Genomic DNA, 22,326 nt, shown 5'->3' on the forward strand with positions numbered 1-22,326 from the left:
TGACCAATACAGAGAAAAGTGTACAAGGATGAGCATGACCAATGTATACACATGCGCGCACATACACGCGCACACACACATATATATACTGATGGCAGTTTTCAAACTTTATCACAGGTTTTCTTTAGAGCAGATGATGATGACTGGGCACATTATAAAGGTGTAGGTGTTAATATGACTTCATCTGAAACACTATATAAAGGTGTAGGTGTTAATATGACTTCATCTGAAACATTTTCATTGTTTAAATATTTTACCAAGGCAATTTGTCATAATTTAGTTGTAAATAGGTTTAAGTCAAAATAAACTAACATCATTAACAGCAACTGATTCCACTACTACACCTTCAGCTCTATGTGTACTTGACTTTTAATTAGAAGGTTGCTGGTTCAAGCCCCGCCACTGCTGGGCCCCTGAGAAAGGCCCTTAACCATCAATTGCTCAAGTTGTACTCAGTCAGAATTGCAAGATGCTTTGGATAAAAGCGTCAGCTAAATGCTATAAATGTAAAATGATCAGTGTAGCATGCAGTGACGTTCACAGCTCTGTATGATCAGTGTAACATGCAGTCACATTCACAGCTCTGTGTGATCAGTGTAACATGCAGTGACGTTCACAGCTCTGTGTGATCAGTGTAGCATGCAGTCACATTCACAGTTCTGTGTGATCAGTGTAACATGCAGTGACGTTCACAGCTCTGTGTGATCAGTGTAACATGCCACTCACCTAAAACTGTAGCAGGCTACTACTGTTGCTCATATATAGTGGGACCAATATCTCAGACCACTAGTGAAAATGATTGTTTTGTATTTCTCTCAGGTTTAATACAATGCTTTTCTTTACAAATCATATCATCAGCATAATTTGAGTGAACAGTTGAAAGTTTTTTCTTGAATTTCAGAAAGTATTAATATTTGGCTCTACTCAAATGCATGTAAGCACAGTTGTAAAACTGACCGTATCAGTTCTTTTGTACAAAAAGTCAGATGTGCTTGAGTCCTCACACAAGCAGTGCAGGAGAAGTGAGTCAGTTCTGATCCAACTGAAACCATCCTCCTCTCCCCAGTATTTTACTGCACACATACAGTCCATGAAGGACAAACTCCAGGGACACATTTCATGTCAACAGCAGACATGAGATAGTTGCCTTTCTGATGACTGATGGGTTCTGCCTCACACACACCTGATGGACTGATGGGTTCTACCTCACTCACACCTGACTGATAGGGTCTGCCTCACACACATGTGACTGACTGATGGGGTCTGCCTCACACACACCTGACTGACTGATGGGGTCTGCCTCACAAACACCTGACTGACTGATGGGTTCTGCCTCACACACACCTGATGGACTGATGGGTTCTACCTCACACACACCTGACTGATGGGGTCTGCCTCACACACATGTGACTGACTGATGGGGTCTGCCTCACACACACCTGACTGACTGATGGGGTCCCTGACTCAGGTATTGAGCCTCCAGGATTCTCGGTGCACCACACAGACAGAACTCAGGACCTCACTGGGAAAAGCAAAGGCAGAGGAGAATGTTTCATGATCAGTGACTCAGTGTGAGCACAGGAATGTAAACACTAGTAAAAGATTCTGCTCTCTGCATTCTGTCCATTCCTCCATAATCACTAATGCAGTGTTCATCCCACCATCATTAGTACTGCAGTGTTCATACACTAATATTCACTACTGCAATGTTCATTCCTCCATAATCATACTACAGTGTTCATTACTCCATAGTCACTACTGTTTATTTCTCCATAATAAATACTACAGTGAATATTCCTCCATAATCACTACTCTGCGTGTCTTCCAACAATATTTTCTGTTTGTACATTAGTGTATTTGTATTTGTGTAACATTGAATGAGATCTGTGTTGTTCTGTTTCCTGTTATGGTGTTAGGGATGGGATATTTTGATATTTGGACTCTGATTATGGTAACTGCCATTCACTGACTTATGAACCAACCATCCATTATTTGTTCACCTGTCTTAGGTTGCTAATGAATGTTATTTGTCATGTCTTTGTCTATTTTGTCTTTGATGAAGACACAGTAGTGTTGAAATGTTGCTGTGTTTGTAAAATTAAAAGGCTGAAAATGTATCAGTGTGTTCCAGACCTTTCAAGCTCTTCTTAAAATTTTTATTAGCAGTTCAGCTCTTTTAATTCATCATCCTCTCACTGAACTACATTATTTACTGTATTTACTCATTTACAGACTATCTGGCTGTGGTCTCACAGAAGAGTCTTGCAAATCCCTCACATCAGTTCTACAAACAGAAAACTCACTGAGAGAGCTGGAGATGAATAATAATTACCTGCAGAATTCAGGAGTGGAGCAGCTCTGTGCTGGACTGAAGAGTTCACACTGTAAACTGGAGATTCTCAGGTGAGTTTCTGTGACTATTTTTGAATGTAAATAAAGAGGCATTTTAAAAGGTCAGTGTCAACTCCCTTATAGTACAGTATTAAACAAACATTGCCAGGTAAAGCAATGCAAGGAAATTTACACTTTTATATTATAAAGTTCTCTTCTTCAAATATTTCTAAATATAGTTTTCTGTTGAAACTTCGCTGCATTTCTTTAAATGACCACACTGTGGAGACAAAGAGTTACATTTGTGATGCATGGGCAGATATTCAAGTCTAGAATTGAAATATAACATTGTAAAGAGAAGACACAGATGAGTCCTTGTCCACATGTACAGGTGTATTTATTACAATGCTGCTTCAACTAGGCGCTTTGGCATTTTGTCCACAAGCTGCATTTTTGGTCACCTGAGAGGAGAAATTTTGCAAAATGTCTTACAGGATGAATATATTCTGAAACTCCAACAACAGTGTTTTAAAATGAAGTGTTCTAATGTAAGATTTTCACTGAGTGATTTTAACTAGTTTATGTATGGAAACACTGTAAACATCAGTCATTCTAATCTCTCTGCAAATAAAAGCCCATAAAATCTTAATTAAAAATTTTAGAGCTGAACCATTGAGGTTTTGGACACATTACAGGACACTTTTACAAGCACACATGATTCCCTTGTGTTTTTGGGTGGGAGACCCTGTTCTCATTATGATCTACACGGTGTGTTCAACACATGTTGAGATGAGCTGAACTGACAGCCATGCTGGAGGAAAGAACGCAACAAGTTAATATTCATTCAATAGAACTGAAAAGTTTATTGGTTATTCCTTAAGATAAATCTGTGATCTCTCTCCACAGGTGTTTTTATGAAACATGTAGCTGGCTAATATTAGTAACCTTAAGCTTGCCAAGTTACAGTATATTTGTTGGTTACTACTCCTAGATACCTCACGCTAACATCATATTAGCTTGACTTAGGAGTGAATGTTGGCTGCTAATTTTTTCATCAAGCCAAAGACATCAAACAAAAATAAAAACAGTGATGGTAGAAGACGTTGAGTCAGCAGAGAGAGAAACTGAGCTGACAGCTGACAGTAAACTCTGTCAGTGAGTAGTGAGGAACAATGTTCAGCACTGGACGAGTGAACCTGTGGACTTAATTACAAGAGAGAAAGAAAGACACACAAGACACAGTAATCAGTAATCAGGAGATTAGGAGCAGAGAAGGAGTGAAGTGTGTGTGTATGTGTGTGTGTGTGTGTGTGTGTGTGTGTGTGTGTGTGTGTGTGTGTGTGTGTGTGTGTGTGTGTGTGTGTGTGTGTGTGGCATGCTGGGTGCCTGATGTCTTTTAACAAAGCTAATGAGGCTAATGTTAGCTTCCTTAAATCTAAGGAACTGGCTAGAATATAAAAAACTTCTGCTTGTTCGTTTACAGTTAGTATAGAGAGACAGAAAATAACCAGGATGAAGAGAAAGAGTAATGCTATTGCCATGGCAACCTTCTTTAGTAAGAAGACAGCAGGAGAGAGAAAAGACAGAAGAACTTGATGGTGAAAGTATCCAGGAGGAGGACATGGAAGAGAGTGGACACAGCAGACAGAGACAGAGGAGCCAGCTGTGTCCACTCTCACTGTAGCCCCACAGGTCTGCTGTAGTGTCAGCTGTGTCCACTCTCACTGTAGCCCCACAGCTCTGCTGTAGTGTCAGCTGTATCCACTCTCACTGTAGCCCCACAGGTCTGCTGTAGTGTCAGCTGTGTCCACTCTCACTGTAGCTCCACAGGTCTGCTGTAGTGTCAGCTGTATACACTCTCACTGTAGCCCCACAGGTCTGCTGTAGTGTCAGCTGTGTCCACTCTCACTGTAGCTCCACAGGTCTGCTGTAGTGTCAGCTGTATACACTCTCACTGTAGCCCCACAGGTCTGCTGTAGTGTCAGCTGTGTCCACACTCACTGTAGCTCCACAGGTCTGCTGTAGTGTCAGCTGTGTCCACTCTCACTGTAGCCCCACAGCTCTGCTGTAGTGTCAGCTGTGTCCACTCTCACTGTAGCCCCACAGGTCTGCTGTAGTGTCAGCTGTGTCCACTCTCACTGTAGCCCCACAGGTCTGCTATAGTGTCAGCTGTGTCCACTCTCACTGTAGCCCCACAGCTCTGCTGACTTGTTTAGTTGTTGTTTTTTTGTGTGTTAATGTAAATGGTTGATTTTAGTGAATAAATTAGTTGTGTGAAGTAGCGATATTGTGTGTGTATGTGTGTGTGTGTGTGTGTGTGTGTGTGTGTGTGTGTGTGTGTGTGTGTGTGTGTGTGTGTGGTGCATAGCATATGTGGTGTTTTGTAATTACATCAGAACTTTAGATCAGATATTTCTGCACCCATAATTCACCATTTGATACTACATAATTCAGGTACACATAGAAATATAACCACATGTAGAATTATAATCACTTGTAGAATTATAACCAAATGTAGCAATATAACTACATGTAGAAATATAACCACACATAGAATTATAACCACAAGTAGAATTTTTGGAATCTTGAAATGCAACCTTTTTCGAGGGGATGAATCAAAGAATGGAAGATGCTTATAAATGACAAAATATTAATTGCTGGACAGAAATGAAACCTTTCTCAGGTAATAATATTTATGTTTATGTAACTCACACCCTTGATTTATTGGTGATGATTCATTCAAATTGTAATCTTATGGGTTAATTAATGATTCCCTGACTGACCTCATGACCTGAATGTCATAATCTGATAAGGAATTAAACAGTATGTAGTTTATTATACACTATAATCGTGGTTTTACCACTATATTAACTTGTGTACCCTGAAATTCCTCTGTGCTGTAAGGCCATTTTAATGTGTCACCACAAGATGTTCACTGGTCCCATCTGTCCCTCCAATAAATATGTTCTGCAGGCCTCAACTGGACATTTGGTGCTAAAATTATTTGCCAGCCAGTAAACCAGAGCTCACACTGTTTAGTTCAGGACAAATATAACTACTGTTTGAAATCTTATTTATAATACAGATTGAGACAAGTATGTTTCATTTACTGTTTATAATGCTTCACCTCAATTGAAACGTGTGTGTGTGTGTGTGTGAGTGTGTGTGTGTGAGTGTGTGAGAGAGAGAGAGAGAGAGAGAGAGAGAGAGAGAGAGAGAGAGAGAGAGAGAGAGAAAGAGAACTATTATCTGTCTGTGACCACCACTGATAGAATGTGCTCCTCACTGGACCCTCACTGATAGAATGTGCTCCTCGTCTTTGTGCTTCCTCCATACAGGAGAACAAACACTGACCACAGAAAATACTTAAAACCACAAGATGTCTAGAGGGCTCAGAAGTTCAGAAACAAGAGGGAAGGTGTTTTGCAGGGAAATTATATAAAATACAAATAGTGGCAGATTCAAGGCACTGTTCTGTTAAAAAACAAAAAAAGGAAAAATGTGTAAAAATCTTTTATTTAATGCATTGTTCTTAGCAACACTCTAATACAATGGTCATGCAACAGTTTTAATATGTTACACATTAATATGTGTCCAGGCTACATCCCACACATTATAGTAACATGGCCATCTTTCACAAATTATGAAGAAAATCATCAGTAAAGGTGTTTGATAAATGGTAAAGGAGTGTTGGAGGCAGCCATCTTCAGCTGCTGGTTATTTCAGCTGCAGATGATTAGAGAGAGATGCCAACCTTTATACATCTCTGTTATGTGCCAGTGTAGGGGGAGAGACCACAACAGACACTTTATTCTGAGCACAAACCACTATTACTAAAAAGTGATAGAGATCTACAGACATGCCATCTGACTCTATGGGGACTATAAGCCACAATAAAACCCAAACCCAACACTTACTCCACCCCAAACTTGTGTTCATTAAACATAAACCAGAGGAGAGAAAAGAAAATACAGTAGTAGATTTAACAAGCTCAAATCCACTCAGTGAATGTACAGTAATCTACACCCACGATATTTTATGTTGATACACACAGACACACAATAGACTACACTACCCAACAGTGGCACAATGACCTGGGGGAATTGTACTAGGACAGAGCCAACTCTGGAAACTGAAGGTACAAATCTGTGTTCTATTAGCATCCCTGTATTCAGTCTGTCTATTAAATCTTATCAGGCTGCAGTTATGGAGTGTTTGTAGTTTCACTGTAACTGTAGTGTGGTAGCAGCAGGGTGTGTGTAGGGCACCAGAATGGTCAGAAACAGTATAACACCATTATATGTAGTGAAGATAATGTTCCTAATATTTTCTCAACTAAAACTGGGAGCACACGAAACAGCAGAAAACAGTTTGGTCTAGAAATACAGTAATAACCTTGTGATTGTTGCCCTTGTGTCTATGTTGACGTATTAAAAATGTCAAAACGTACAATAAAAACACCACAAATTCTTAAAATTTTACCATTTGAAAAAAATAAAGGTAGTAATAACATGAATATCCAAGAAGCACTTGTATCCAGCAGTAACAGAAATATGAGTGACAGTAATTTTATCCAATCACATATGTGGTAGGACGGGCCGTGCCAGCAGACTATTGAATGACGTCATTACAGTGGCCAATAGCATCAGGGGAGCTGTTTTAACTTACTGAGGTGAAAGGAACTGTAGTGGATCATGAAAATGACAGAAAATCTCACAAACTGGAATTGGAGGATATTTGCTGCTATGGTGATTTCCAAGAGAAAAGGAAAATACCTGAAAGGGACAGACAAAAAGTAAAAGTAGATGGAATAAGACAGACAGACAAAGCCTGTATGAGTTTTTCACTCAATCTCTGATCGTCATTCATGGCTAACAGCTAACTAGGTAATGTTAACAAAGAAAATCTAACTGTTGATTTGTTTGGTGTGTTTACTGTTCAGCACAGATATCTAATCAGGTAACAGTCTCAACAATTTGACCAAACCGTCAATACACAAGATTGGAAGTCTTGTCGTTGCAACAATCAAGCTAAAGTCTTTTGGAGAAATGCGGTTGGATCTTCACGTAGTTGAGAGCAGGAGGGAGGATGGTGAGGGTGTGACGAGAGATTTGACGGGGATGTGATTTATAACATCTGGTGTTCATGAAGTACAGCTGTGTATTAATCAGTCAGGTCCCCTACATCAGTTTAAACACATTTAAACGTGGTTACTAGGTTACAGGTGTTCACTAGGCTACAACCACGGTCAAGTCATTCGCGCTTTTAAAATTATATGCGCCTGTATTCGCGATTTTACGGTATTTCGCTGCTCACCGCAATCTAACGCTCCCTAAGCAAAGAGAAACAAACGTAAGTATTTTTAAGAGCTTTGATGTACATGCCCTTTTACTACATTTAAAATTACAAAATACAGTTTACTTGATTGAACTAGTTTAATTGCATGATTAGATTAAACACAATTGGTAATATATTTACACAGCTTAATAAGCATTGTGGAAACTGCTTTTTCTACATCATGCTTCTCAGAAGTTTATTCTAGAGCTTGACTGCCAGCTGAAACAGGGGTTATCACTAGTGAAATGTGGCAAATGTGCAGGGCAGGGGAACTCCGGGGCTGAAATATTCCACTGCCAATTAAGTGGTGGCCCTTGGATATCACCAGATCAAGTTTGAAAAGATTCTACTGCACCAGTTTTTAATAAATCTATATTGAAGTCTTTCTATTTGTAATGATGTTTTCATTCCCATTTAATTCAGAGAAAGTATGATTACATATTTTTCTGAATTTTAACATAATGTAAAAACAGTTCCACTACCACATGTGAGTAGGAGCCCTTGACTATTAGCAGAGTAAGTTTGGACACATTTCACTGTACAATGTCTTCATAAATCCATATTAAAGTCAAACTACCTTTAGGCGAAATAATGCACTAATTTTGTTTAAACTGAATTTGGATATGTATTTCTCAGGAATTTCCCATAATGCCAAGAAAGTTATACTACCACATTAGAGTATGAGCCCTTGGCTATTAGCAGAGTAAGTTTGGACAGATTTCACTACTATTTTTTCAAAAAGCCATATTAAATTCGTACTACCTTTCAGGCGAATTTGTATTCATTTCGGAAAAGGCTGAATATGGATATTTGTTTCTCAGTTATTTCTCATAATGCCAGAACATGTCCACTTACCACATATGAGTAGTGTACCCTGGCTATCAGCACAGTAAGTTTGGACAAATTTCACTGTATTTTTTCATAAACCCCTATTAAAATCATACATTTAGGTGAATTCATGTACTCATTTCATTCAGGTTGATTTTGGATATTTATTTCTCTGAAATGTCCCATGAAGCCAAGACAGTTCCATGACCACATAAGTGTACATTTAAGTTTACGCCATTTGGCAAACGCTCTTGTCCAGAGTGACTTAGAAAGGTGCTTTGTCATTTTCTCATAGAACAGATCCTAGCCAGTAAAGTAGGTTAGAGTGCAAGATACCAATGAACTAGAATACTGTTGAAATACAGGGATCAGTGCTAATGCCTAGAAGTGCAAAATACATAAAAGCTCTATAACAGACAATCAGTGCAATAAACAATAAGTACTACAGTTAGTCAACACAGGAGCAGTCAACATCAGAGTAATAAACAATAAGTATTAGAGTTGGTCAACATAGGAGCAGTCAACATCAGAGTAGTAAACAACACCCTGCAATAAGTACTAGAGTTTCAGTTAGTCAACATAGGAGCAGGATCAGTGGTCATTTAAATATTCCACAAACAGATGGGTCTTCAGTCAGCGTTTGAAGACTGCAAGGGACTCTGCTGTCTGGACAGCACACGGAAGTTTAATAATCCCATATTAAAGTCATACTACCATTAAGTGAATTCATGTACTCATTTACAATATGCTAATTTTGGATATCTATATCTCAGAAATTTCCCATAATGCAAAACAATTCCACTATACTATATACTATGGAGTATGTTGTAACATCTGTTGTATCTACTGTAGAGTATGTTGTAATATTTGTTGTATCTACTGTAGACTATATTGTAATGTCTGTTGTATCTACTGTAGAGTATATTGTAATGTCTGTTGTATCTACTATATGGTATATTGTGATATCTGTTGTATCTACTGTAGGATATATTGTAATGTCTGTTGTGTCTACTTGCAGTCTAGCTACCTGTAGTCTTGGGGAAAACACTTGTGAAAATCTGGCATCAGATTTGCAACTGCCAAACTCCCTCCTGAGGGAACTGGACCTTAGTAACAATGACCTGAACAATTCAGGAGTGGAGGAGCTCTCTGCTGGACTGAAGAGTTCACACTGTAAACTGGAGTTACTCAGGAGAGATTTGTTATAGTCAATAAATATTCTTCTTGTATCTAAAAATAAGATGAGCTTTCTAGTGAAATTCACTGGGAATAATAATTTGGCTACATCTTTGTGCTAGAATTCAATTTCTCTACTAATAGAGCAGGAATCATCTTCTTGCTAAAGAAAAGACTCCTAGATCAAAGGACTGTTGTTTATACCTGTTTTAATGGCATAAACAACCCCCCCAACACACATATATAAGTATGCATCGCTTTGGATTCTTTGACTTTATCTCTGCATTATCATTGGTCCTGTCTCTATATTAAAAATGTTATTAAACAGCTTTCTCTGATTCACAGGTCCAGAAATGTGACAGTGTTATTACTCCTGGTATCAGAGCCAGATGTAGAATTCTGCCAAGATTTTACTGGCATCATCTCATACAGTCTGACATGTAACAGTCTTATAAGACCACTGAAATCACACAGTGTAAGTCCAGCTTTAGGGTTCTTCTGATGTAGGTTAATAGTGCACTAGAGTTCTGAAGGGCTGAATAAAAATAAGAGCTAAAATAAACAGACAGCAGCGATCTGGAGAAGAGTGAAAAAAGCCATCCGCCATGGAGGACGCCATCTTGGAGATGAGAGTGGAGGAACCTCCAACTACAGTTACCAGCCTCTCTAGCTGCCCCACGCAGGCTGGTCTGAAAATGCATCTCACTCTCTGTCTCTATACCTGTTTCTCTCCTTTCCGCAGACTGTCTGGTTGTTTGGTCACAGGGGAAGGCTGTTCTTCTCTGGCTTCAGCTCTGAGGTCAAACCCCTCCCACCTGAAAGAACTGGACCTGACGTACAACCACCCAGAAGAGTCAGGAGTGAAGCTGCTCTCTGCTAGACTGGAGGATCCCAACTGCAGACTGGACACTCTCAGGTATGGAACGTTAGTGTGTGCATGTGTATGTGGGTTTGTTTGTGTGTGCTTACATGTATATGTGTGTGTGTGTGTGTGTTTCTGAAAGAGTGAGAATGAGAAAATAATGAAAACTGAGTCTTCCATTCCTGAGTAGTGCAGTTCCCAAATCATACTGTGGTGGCTGGTGAGTTCACTCTCCATCATTCTCCTGTAGGAACTGCTGAGTTTTAGTTGACATGCTACATTTCCTCAGCCTCCTCAGGAAGTACAGATGCTGTTCTGTCAGGAGTTTATAAACTTTGTTCCATTTTTTGAGGTTAGTTGTAATTAATTTAAGAACCACAGGGTGTCAGTAGCAGTGAGTCAGTTCATGTGTGTAGCGATCGTAGAGTGAGAGAGAACAACTCCAAGAGTTCTAGTTATTATAGTTATTATATCCGTGCTAATGCAGTTGCGTCTGCATACATCTCATACCTTTTGAAAACATCGTCGTTGTGTGTAGTTTATTGTATTGTTATTTGTAATCACAGATCATTATTTGGTGGATAATTTATTCTCTGTGAAGTTTGGTGCATTGTTTGTTGTGTATATTGGTACGTGTTGTGGCCGGTGTGTTGCTGATTGTCTTTCATGTGATTCAGTTTCACGTTTCCTCCTGATGTCAATAAAACTGTGAACAAGAGCTGAACATTTTCAGAGTTCTGATGTCAGGAGAGTGTTAACCTGCAGATCATGCTGTGTATCGTACATAAACAGAGGACACAGCAGATACTGTTGGGATTTCTTTATGATGTGGTGTTTGTTGTAGGTCCAGGTGAGGTCCTCACTGATGTGGGGTGTGTGTTGTAGGTCTAGGTGAGGTCCTCACTGATGTGGTGTGTGTGTGTGTGTGTGTGTGTGTGTGTGTGTGTGTGTGTGTGTTGTAAGATCAGGTGAGGTCCTCACTGATGTGATGTGTGTGTGTGTTGTAGGTCCAGGTGAGGTCCTCACTGATGTGGTGTATGTGTTGTGGGTCCAGGTGAGGTCCTCACTGATGTTGTGTGTGTTGTAGGTCCAGGTGAGGTCCTCACTGATGTGGGGTGTGTGTGTTGTAGGTCCAGGTGAGGTCCTCACTGATGTGGTGTGTGTTGTAGGACCAGGTGAGGTCTTCACTAATGTGCTGTGTGTTGTAGGTGCAGGTGAGGTCCTCACTGATGCGATGTGTGTTGTAGGACCAGGTGAGGTCCTCACTGATGTGAACTCCAGGAGGTTGAAGGAGTTCACCCTCTCCACCTCCATCTCTCCTGTCTGTAGTGGTGTCTGCTGCTGCTTCTCCTTCCTCCTTGGGTCAATAATCATCTTCTTGGTCTTGTCAGCATTCATGGAGAGATTGTTGTCATGACACCATGTCACCATGTCTGTCAACTCCCTCCTGTATGCTGTCTCATCCAGTGATCAGTCAAACCAGTTTGATGATGCTGGTGTTATACTGGGCGGCCACACAGTCCTGGGGGTCCCAGTGTTCTCAGTCCTTGTGCTGGATGTACACTGCCAGTTCTGACTGACTGATTCTGTCTGTTAGAAAGTTCAGCCCCCATTTACAGAAGGAGGGTGTGAGTCCAATGGTGAGGAGTGTTTGTCAGTTTGGTTGGGGTGACTGTTGAATGCTGAGCTGTAACAGTACTGGAACATAACTGTCCATGTCCTCCAGATGTGTGAGACCCGTGTGGATGTCAGTGCTGACAGTGTCCTCAGTGCACTGGTTCTGACGCTCTGTAAACTGGTGGGGGGTCCTCTGGCCAATAATGGACATTACAGTAGTAAGAATATAGACCATAAGGAGCAGAATAAGTAGTGAGATGGAGAAAAATAAATAAAGAAAAATGGAACAATAAGCAATTCATGTCTAGTGTGGTTTTCTAGAAGTCCTAGTCTGGTCCCGACGGTGTGCACATGACCAAAGCTCTTCCTGTATGAGATCGTCCATGAAGGGCAGTGGAGAAGTAGCTGTGTGGGGTGGAGGTGTGGTGGGCTACAGCAGGGGGCATTAGGGGTTGGTGGGAGGAGCCATGGCAGCTGAGAAAGTAACATCACGACATCAGGGGCTGGTGAACCTCAGCAGACAGAGAGACTAGATTATTAGACATGTCCAGGTAGAGGGTATGTAAATTAGGGAACTATGATGTGCAAAGATGGACTCTGGCAGATGTAGTTATGGCAGCACAGTTAAAAGGAAGCACAGGCATGATCAACACTCCGCCGCTCTCAGCCAACAAACTAGAGAGACAAAAGAGAGGTGAAGTGACAGCATCATCACATCCCAGTTTACGAGAACTCTCAATGCCCATGAACCCCCAGATCTACACCTTTACCTAAGATGGGAAGTAGTTAATAATAAGTAGATATGTTTGCAGCCTTAAATCTTGAAAATCTCAAACATTTACAGTAAGGTTATTCCATAATGTGGGAGATTTGTAGGAAAAGGCTCTGTAGATCTTTGTTTCAGATAGAGAGAAATGTATGCCTGTGTGTGTGTGTGTGAGAGAGAGAGAGAGAGAGAGAGAGAGAGAGAGAGAGAGAGAGAGAGAGAGAGAGAGAGAGAGAGAGAGAACTATTATCTGTGTGTGAGAGAGAGAGAGACAGAACTATTATCTGTGTGAGAGAGACAGAACTATTATCTGTGTGAGACAGAGAGAGAGAGAGAGACAGAACTATTATCTATGTGTGAGACAGAGAGACAGAACTATTATCTGTGTGTGAGACAGAGAGAGAGACAGAACTATTGTGTGTGTGAGAGACAAAACTATTATCTGTGTGTGTGAGACAGAGAGAGAGAACGATTGTCTGTGAGACAGAGAGAAAGATCTATTATCTGTCTGTGAGACAGAGAGAGAGACAGAACCACTATGTGTGTGAGAGAGAGAGAACTATTATCTGTGTGTGAGAGAGAAAGAACTATTATCTGTATGAGACCGAGAGAGAAAGAGACAGAAGCACTATATGTGTGTGTGTGTGTGTGTGTGTGTGAGAGAGAGAGAGCGAGAGCCAGAACTATTATCTGTGAGAGAGAGAGAGAGAGAGAGAGACAGACAGACAGACAGAACTATTATCTGTGTGTGAGACAGAGAGAGAGACAGAACTATTATCTGTGTGTGAGATAGAGAGAGACAACTATTATCTGTGTGAGAGAGACAGAACTATTATCTGTGTGTGAGACAGAGAGAGAGACAGAACTATTATCTGTGTGTGTGTGAGAGACAAAACTATTATCTGTGTGTGTGAGAGAGACAGAACTATTATCTGTGTGTGTGAGACAGAGAGAGAGAATGATTATCTGTGTGAGACAGAGAGAGAGACAGAACCACTATGTGTGTGAGAGAGAGAACGATTATCTGTCTGTGAGACAGAGAGAAAGATCTATTATCTGTCTGTGAGACAGAACCACTATGTGTGTGTGAGAGAGAGAACTATTATCTGTGTGAAAGAGAAAGAGAGAGAAAGAACTATTATCTGTATGAGACCGAGAAAGAGACAGAAGCACTATCTGTGTGTGTGTGAGAGAGAGAGCCAGAACTATTATCTGTGAGAGAGAGAGAGAGACAGAACTATTATCTGTGAGAGAGAGAGAGAGACAGACAGACAGAACTATTATCTGTGTGTGAGACAGAGAGAGAGACAGAACTATTATCTGTGTGTGAGAGAGAGAGAGACAACTATTATCTGTGTGAGAGAGAAAGACAGAACTATTATCTGTGTGTGAGACAGAGAGAGAGACAGAACTATTATCTGTGTGTGTGTGAGAGACAAAACTATTATCTGTGTGTGTGAGAGAGACAGAACTATTATCTGTGTGTGTGAGACAGAGAGAGAGAACGATTATCTGTCTGTGAGACAGAGAGAGAGACAGAACCACTGTGTGTGAGAGAGAGAACGATTATCTGTCTGTGAGACAGAGAGAAAGATCTATTATCTGTCTGTGAGACAGAACCACTATGTGTGTGAGAGAGAGAGAACTATTATCTGTGTGAAAGAGAAAGAGAGAGAAAGAACTATTATCTGTATGAGACCGAGAAAGAGACAGAAGCACTATCTGTGTGTGTGTGTGTGTGTGAGAGAGAGAGCCAGAACTATTATCTGTGAGAGAGAGAGAGAGACAGAACTATTATCTGTGTGTGAGAGACAGAACTATTATCTGTGTGTGAGACAGAGAGAGAGACAGAACTATTATCTGTGTGTGTGTGTGAGAGAGACAGAACTATTATCTGTGTGAGACAGAGAGACAGAACCACTATGTGTGTGTGAGAGAGAGAGAGAGAACTATTATCTGTGTGTGAAAGAGAAAGAGAAAGACAGAACTATTATCTGTGTGTGACAGAGAGAGACAGAACTGTTGTGTGTGTGAGAAAGAGAGAGACAGAACTATTATGTGTGAGAGAGACAGAACTATTATCTGTGTGTGTGAGACAGAGAGAGAGAGACAGAACCACTATCTGTGTGTGTGAGAAAGACACAGAACTATTATCTCTGTCTGTGAGACAGAGGGAGAGAGAGACAGAACTATTGTGTGTATGTGAAAGAGAGAGAGAGAGAGAGAGAGAGAGAGAGAGAGAACTATTATCTGTGTGAGAGAGAGAGAGCGACAGAACTATTATCTGTCTGTGAGACAGAGACAGAACCACTATATGTGAGAGAGAGAACTATTATCTGTGTGTGAGAGAGAGAGAGACAGAACTATTATCTCTATGAGACCAAGAGAGAAAGAGACAGAAGCACTATCTGTGTGTGTGAGAGAGCCAGAACTATTATCTGTGAGAGACAGAGAGAGAGAGACAGACAGACAGAACTATTATCTGTGTGACAGAAAGAGACAGAACTGTTATGTGTGTGAGAAAGAGAGAGACAGAACTATTATCTGTGTGTGTGAGACAGAGAGAGACAGAACTATTATTTTTGTGAGAGACGGAGAGAGAGCGAGAGAGAGAGACAGACAGACAGAACTATTATGTGTGACAAAGAGAGAGACAGAACTATTATCTGTGTGTGAGACAGAGAGACAGAACTATTATTTGTGTGAGAGACGGAGAGAGAGAGAAACAGAACCACTGTGTGTGTGAGAGAGAAAGACACAGAACTATTATCTCTGTCTGTGAGACAGAGGGAGAGAGAGAGAGAGAGATAGACAGAACTATTATCTGTGTAAGAGAGAGAGCGACAGAACTATTATCTGTGTGTGTGAGACAGAGAGAGAGACAAAACTATTATCTGTGTGTGAGACAGAGAGAGAACTATTATCTGTGTGTGTGTGAGAGAGAGACAGACAGAACCACTATCTGTGTGTGTATGAGAGAGAGAGAGAGAGAGAGAGAGAGAGAACTATTATCTGTGTGTGAGAGCGATGGAGAGACAGAACTATTATCTGTGTGTGAGAGAGAGAGAGAGAGAGAGAGAGAGAGAACTATTATCTGTGTGTGTGTGTGTGTGTGTGTGTGTGTGTGTGTGTGTGTGTGTGTGTGTGTGTTTCTTTAGGATGGAGCATGCAGGGGAGATCAGAATCAAACCAGGACTAAGAAAATGTAAGAAGTAAATGTAATGTACACACACACACACACACACACAGTATTTGTGATCTCTCCTATAATGTGTCTTCTTGTGTGCAGATGTGTGTGATCTCACACTGGACCCAAACACAGCACACACACGTCTCTCTCTGTCTGAGGGGAACAGAAAGGTGACGCGTGTGGAGGAGCAGCAGCAGTCGTATCCTGATCATCCAGAGAGATTTGATGTCTGTCATCAGGTTCTGTGTAGAGAGAGTCTGACTGGACTCTGTTACTGGGAGGTTGAGTGGAGTGGGGGAGGGGCTGATATATCAGTGACATATAAAGGAATCAGGAGGAAAGGACACAGTGGTGACTGTTGGTTTGGATGGAATGTAAAGTCCTGGAGTCTGAACTGCTCTGATAACAGTTACTCTGTCTGGCACAATAATAAGAAAACTGCCATCTCTGCCCCCCCCTCCAGCTCCAACAGAGTAGGAGTGTATCTGGACTGGCCCGCCGGCACTCTGTCCTTCTACAGCGTCTCCTCTCACACACTCACACACTTACACACACTCCACTCCACATTCACTGAGCCCCTCTATGCAGGGTTTGGGGTTTGGGGTTCTGACTCCTCAGTGTGTGTGTGTGTGAGCTAGAATAGCCTCCTGTGTCCTGGAGGAACACCTGAGTCTGCAGGCAAACACACAACTGGTGAACATCATAATACACACATGCCTGCTGAGTATAAAATACACACACACACACACACAGATGATGGTAAATGAAAAACTGCAGTCTTTCATTTTTTTATTTCTTTCCTCTCTCTCTTACACACACACACACACACACACACACACACACACACTACAAGTCTCTTACACAAACGTATGCACACACACACACACACACACACCACACCTCTATCTCTCTCACACATACACACACACTACAAGTCTCTTCCACAAACGTATGCGCACACAACACTCAAACACACACACACACCTTTCTCTCTCTCACACACACACACACACATACACACACACAAAATACCACAAAATACACTTGTATCTTTCTCTCACACACATACACACACACCTCTCACACACTTTACTTCTTTCACACATACATGCTACACATCTGTCATACACTCTATACCTCTCACTCTTTCACACACACACACACACACACACACACACTAAACCTCATACTCTCTCACACACACTCTCTCTCACACTCACACACAATAAATGATGCTCCAATAAAGGACTGAGATGCAGTTGATTTCTGTACATAAATATACATAAATACTGTTCTACAAGTTTCACATGCTGTGGAATCATAACCTCACTGTGTTAAACTCTGTACAAATCTACACATTAAAGGTGGAAATCTTTGGAAACTGAAAGGTTTTTCATTCTGTTTTCTAAGTGTTGGAGTGATACAGATACAGATGTTGTACACAGTATGAGTGAAATGTATTATGATAGTTACTCTCCACCACAGTGTGTTCATATGGACTCTTGTGTTTGAGATGCACATATGCTATGTATGTGTGTGTGTGTGTGTGTGCAATACGGTTGATCTCGAGTTGTGAAGCACCACTTCGGACGCGCATGCAAGCTAACTGGGTGTGTTTAATCAGCCATTTTAATGTCATCTAGCCAGATAGTCAGACACTCTGTATTTTACACATAAATGACCGAGACGAGCGACCGATTTAGCGAGCTAGCTCGGTCGGTCGGTCGGTTGTGCCTAATTTCGCCCATTAAATCTTTTACATTCTTGACGTACGTAGACGGGGAATAAAAGCCAGGTAAAGAACCAGAGCGTAAAACCTACCGAAAACGGATCGAAGGGCTAAACTTCAGACAACAGGAGAAACCGGCTGTGCTGATCTCCACTGTAATCCGGAGACAGTCAGCTGGTGTTCGGCACCTTTTCCAGTCGCGCTAGTTTACTAGCTAGTTGGCTAACGTACGACAGCTTTCTTTCAGAGTAATCTAACAAAGCGGATGTGTTCAGATTCCACTCATACTGAATAAAATGTACTAAAGGTCATAAAGACGGTGAACTACCATGGCGTTGTTCAAGCATAACCCACTAATGTTAGTATTCAAGAAAACTACTGAAAACACATCTGCTAATGTTGATTTCTAGCTAACGCTAGTTTAGCTGCACTGTAGCTACAGTACAGTACAGCATTGACTTGTTCCAGCCTCTCCATCTGTATTTCTCTCCAGTGTCTTGGCTGTTTTGTTTTGTTTTTTGATGATTTTTGCCCTGGTTTTCTCTCTGAACTGTGAACTCTCTTCTTCTTTGTGTACTGTGAGGACGAGCGTCAGGTGCTGTGCTGATCTCCACTGTCATCCGACTCCAAACACACCTGTACCGGCGTCTCCTCATTAGATGCGCAGACCTGAATGAACTCCAACGTCCACGAACGCTCCACATTTACTGTTGATGGTTTATATGAAATTCACAAAGAGCTGTTTGTCCAGAAAATATTAATGTGTCTGCTGAATATAAGCATGCACAATATAAAAAAAAAACATTTATATGTATTATTCATTGTATTGTTAAGTTTAAAAGCTCGATGATAATCTGGAATGCCATAAATTCCAGTATAACAAATGTAAAGGGGAGGCATCCGGTTTTAATTGGGCCAAAATGCCGAAGAATTTGAGGAAGTTGATGGAGGGCAAGAAATCAAAAAGAAAACATTTGAAATTAATAAAGTGGCTGCAAAATAAGAAAGTACTACAAAGAAAGATGAAATGCGATCTTTGTCACCACAAAATGAAACTACACAACAGCAACTGATGGGACTGCTATGAATGGTAGGCTAATGAGTTTACTTAAATGTTTTACTGTAACTTTATCTTAAATTAAACTTTCTAGCTAACGTAGACTTTATCAAATAACGTTGTCCCTTAAAGAATGCAGAGATTAATTGCAAGCATTTTTCATTGTGACTTTGGCACATTCTAACATCGAATAGTAATTTAACAGTGTTAAATAGGCAGAACATGTAACGTTGGGTCTAGACTGTTAGACTCTCTGTACTGATCGCTATCCTGGTACATATTATTGTTATCATACAGGAGGTGTCAACGTGCTGTGCTCAGGGGAAGGCAGACGAGGAGCTCAATCAGACACAACTCTGTGTTTAGTGTTCTGAAGTGTCTCTTCAAAGGGATGACATCTGTGTACAGGTGGGAGCAGCTAACACACACCGGCTTATATGTCTTACTTTATACAAGTGTGAACTGAGTGGCCATTTGAACTGTAATCAAACAGATTTTTGTTCAGCACATCTAGACACTTTCTGTAGTGTAAAAATATTTTAATGTTGCAATCTCAAACATCCATGTGTAACAAGCAGGTTAATTGGTTTTATTCAAATCAAGTCAATTGTTTGATTAAAAGAAGCAAAATAACCAGAACAGTTCACATGAACAAATTAACTTAATTAACGAATAAACTTCACAATTTTACTGAGTACATTCAATATCTAAGTAAGGAAGTGTTAAATACAGTTATTAAATTATTTAATAAATTTAGCACTATTATGTCCCTTCAAATTTTCTCAAGTTTCTTGTCAAAAATGTCTAAGAAAGTGAGAGAGGCTTGTGTGGTGGCGATGGAAGAACTCAGAAGAAGGAAAGGAGGATGCAGACAGTTCACTGTCATAGATGAGAGTAACTTCAGGCATAGAAGAAATGCAGGTGCATCTTTTATGTGGGTATAGAATTTTGTATAGTCTTAATAATGTATAATGGACATACAAGTCTTCATGCTTCATACCTTTAATTCTTTCATCTTGTTAATAGTTCTTAATTAATGTAATAATGCTTTACTTTTTATGTTACACGGTATGGAAGAGGGCGGATGGCCGGGCGTTGTGGAGGAGGCAGTGGGTCTCTGGGATGCTGGGTGAAAATGCTGTCCACACTAAACAAAGAGAGCCAGTTCTTCACCTAGTTCAGAGAAGGTCCAGAAGGGAACTAGTGCCACTTATCATTCAGCATGTAAGGAGGGGATCCACAATCCTCAGTGGTGAGTGGCGTGTCTACCAGCAGGCTCTGTCTCAGCTTGGCTACAGACATTACACAGTTAACCACAGTATATCATACATGGATGCTCCTACAGGGGCTCACACCCAGCATATAGAGAGGGCCTGGAGAACATACAAGGAAACTGTTTGGAGGTTTAGAAGTAACTGGACAGAGGAGCTGTTAAAGGATCACTGGACAGTAATAGAATGGTATGAATGGCTAGCAAAAAAACACACCATAATGGCCCTCTAGGACGATTCATTCATGATCTTGGAAAGAAGTCCTACTATGCATATTTATTAACAAGCACATTAGTCTGAAGACATTAAGTCTTTTTTTAATGTGTGTATTTTACTGTTTATGTGAGACCTGTTCAAATAAAGTTAAAATACAATTTCAAATGTGTTATAAATATGTTAATGTATAGTCATTCTGAATTGTCATGTAATTCAGGGTTGTTCATTAGTGTCACATTAGTGAAATTCAAGGTGTAGTACTCTTTTGAAATGTACAGCAAATAGTGATGATTAAACAGTAACTAACTTTTGTTCCTAGTACTATACAGAACAAAATACTGTTGCTCCTTTCTTGTCTTTTTTGTACATTTTGGTCAAATCCTTTAGATGGTGTTATTATCTCTGTCCTTTTATGGAGGCAGGGAAATAAAAAATGTGTTACAGCCAGTAATTCATACTTACAATAGTAATTTTTTACCAACCTTTGTAAATGTCTATATATTGAGATGTTTTGCAACTTTAGATAAGGGGCTCCAACATATTTTATAAATTATTACCAAGTCATTTATACATTTCTTAACGGACAACTTAAAATGATAAGTTTCCTTTAAAGTGTGTCGTTTATAAATGGCCTACAGACATTTATAGATATTCATGTATATTGAATAGTTTTCACCTTAGCGGCTGTAAAATGCTACAGATAATTTCTATATGACGAGTAATTTAGAAACTACAGCTGCTGTTTGTTACTGTTTAACAAATAATTTGTATGACTACACTTTTTAATTATTTTAACAGGTTCACAAAGACTCTTAGGAGCCAGGATTAGTAAAGCTGTAATTTTAATAATATATTAACTAATGGTGCATATCCTCTGAATTCCTGAATTGGTCACCATTAATTCTGAAATTGTAACATACATATTTACATTAACATTTAAGGTGTTTAGCAGACTCTCTTATCCAGAGTGACTTTGTTGTGCATAACACAATAGCATATTTCATAAATGCAATTAAAACTTTTTTATTTTTTAATACGTTTTAATAAGTGCAAAACTAATGTTCAGGTAAGTGTATCTTCAGTCGGCGTATGAAGACAATGAGGGACTCTGGTGTTCAGACAACCAGAGAAACTTCACCACCTGTAGGGCTACAACAAGGAGTCTTGATGCTTGTCTTCCAGGCCTCTTAAAGGATGGAGGTTAAGCAGGTTGCACCTGAAGCTCAGTGAGTTCTAGGCACAGGTTGGGTTTCACCATTGTAAGGCTCGTGACATGACAGCAACTGGTTATGGCTACAGCAAAGTTTTACACGAGCGGACAGAGGTACCAGGGCATTCTTATATCTTATAAAGTGTAGGCAAGAAAACCTGTAGACTGTGAATATTACAGCAGGACATGTACAGTCCCAAGATGCCTCAAAGACATGTAGACTGTAAATATTACAGCAGGGCATGTCCTCAAAGACAGTGCCCACAAAGAGGGTTTATTGTAAAACATGTTAAAAGAAGGCAAGAGGTAAGGAAACATCTCTTGTTATTCTAGGAAATACGACCTACCACCTAAAGCCCCTGGAGCCCCAACTCCAAGCCCTACACACAGTAACCTAACAACATTCTGAACATTTACTTTAACTAAATGCAGTTCCATTGTTCCTGCACGTATGCAATGGCACAATTCATTATCTAATAAAGAATAGCGCTTAAAAACCCAATTAAGCATAACATCTGACTTCCTGATCTGTTCATGATCAGATAATTATGAAGTGAGAGCTTAGATACATCTTATAAATGATTACTAATATATTAATTCATGATGAATAACACTAACTCATTAGTTCATGATTAGTTCATTATGAATTGCAAGCATATAAATGCTCTACATACTATTGTTATTATAAAGTGTTTCCCTTAAACGCTTCACACCCTCTCCATTAGCCATTAGACCC

The 22,326-nt window shown here is 40.2% G+C and overlaps 2 protein-coding genes across 2 annotated transcripts in view; one reads left to right on the forward strand and one right to left on the reverse strand.

Moving 5' to 3' along the window:
- Positions 1-22,326, reverse strand: part of LOC118241374 — a 328,035-nt gene that overhangs the window by 166,732 nt on the left and 138,977 nt on the right. The gene's annotated exons all lie outside the window — the stretch shown is intronic.
- The window catches only part of LOC113569406 (NACHT, LRR and PYD domains-containing protein 12-like), a gene marked incomplete at its 3' end in the record, with an annotated part of 457,338 nt that overhangs the window by 8,788 nt on the left and 426,224 nt on the right, over positions 1-22,326 (forward strand). Inside the window, exons 6-7 of the mRNA XM_035526146.1 lie at positions 2,233-2,403; positions 10,415-10,588. Coding sequence (XP_035382039.1) covers positions 2,233-2,403; positions 10,415-10,588 — 345 coding nt within the window. The remainder of the gene's footprint in view (positions 1-2,232; positions 2,404-10,414; positions 10,589-22,326) is intronic.

This window comes from Electrophorus electricus, chromosome 5, assembly GCF_013358815.1.
Source record: "Electrophorus electricus isolate fEleEle1 chromosome 5, fEleEle1.pri, whole genome shotgun sequence".
Classification (NCBI taxonomy): Eukaryota; Metazoa; Chordata; class Actinopteri; order Gymnotiformes; family Gymnotidae; genus Electrophorus; species Electrophorus electricus.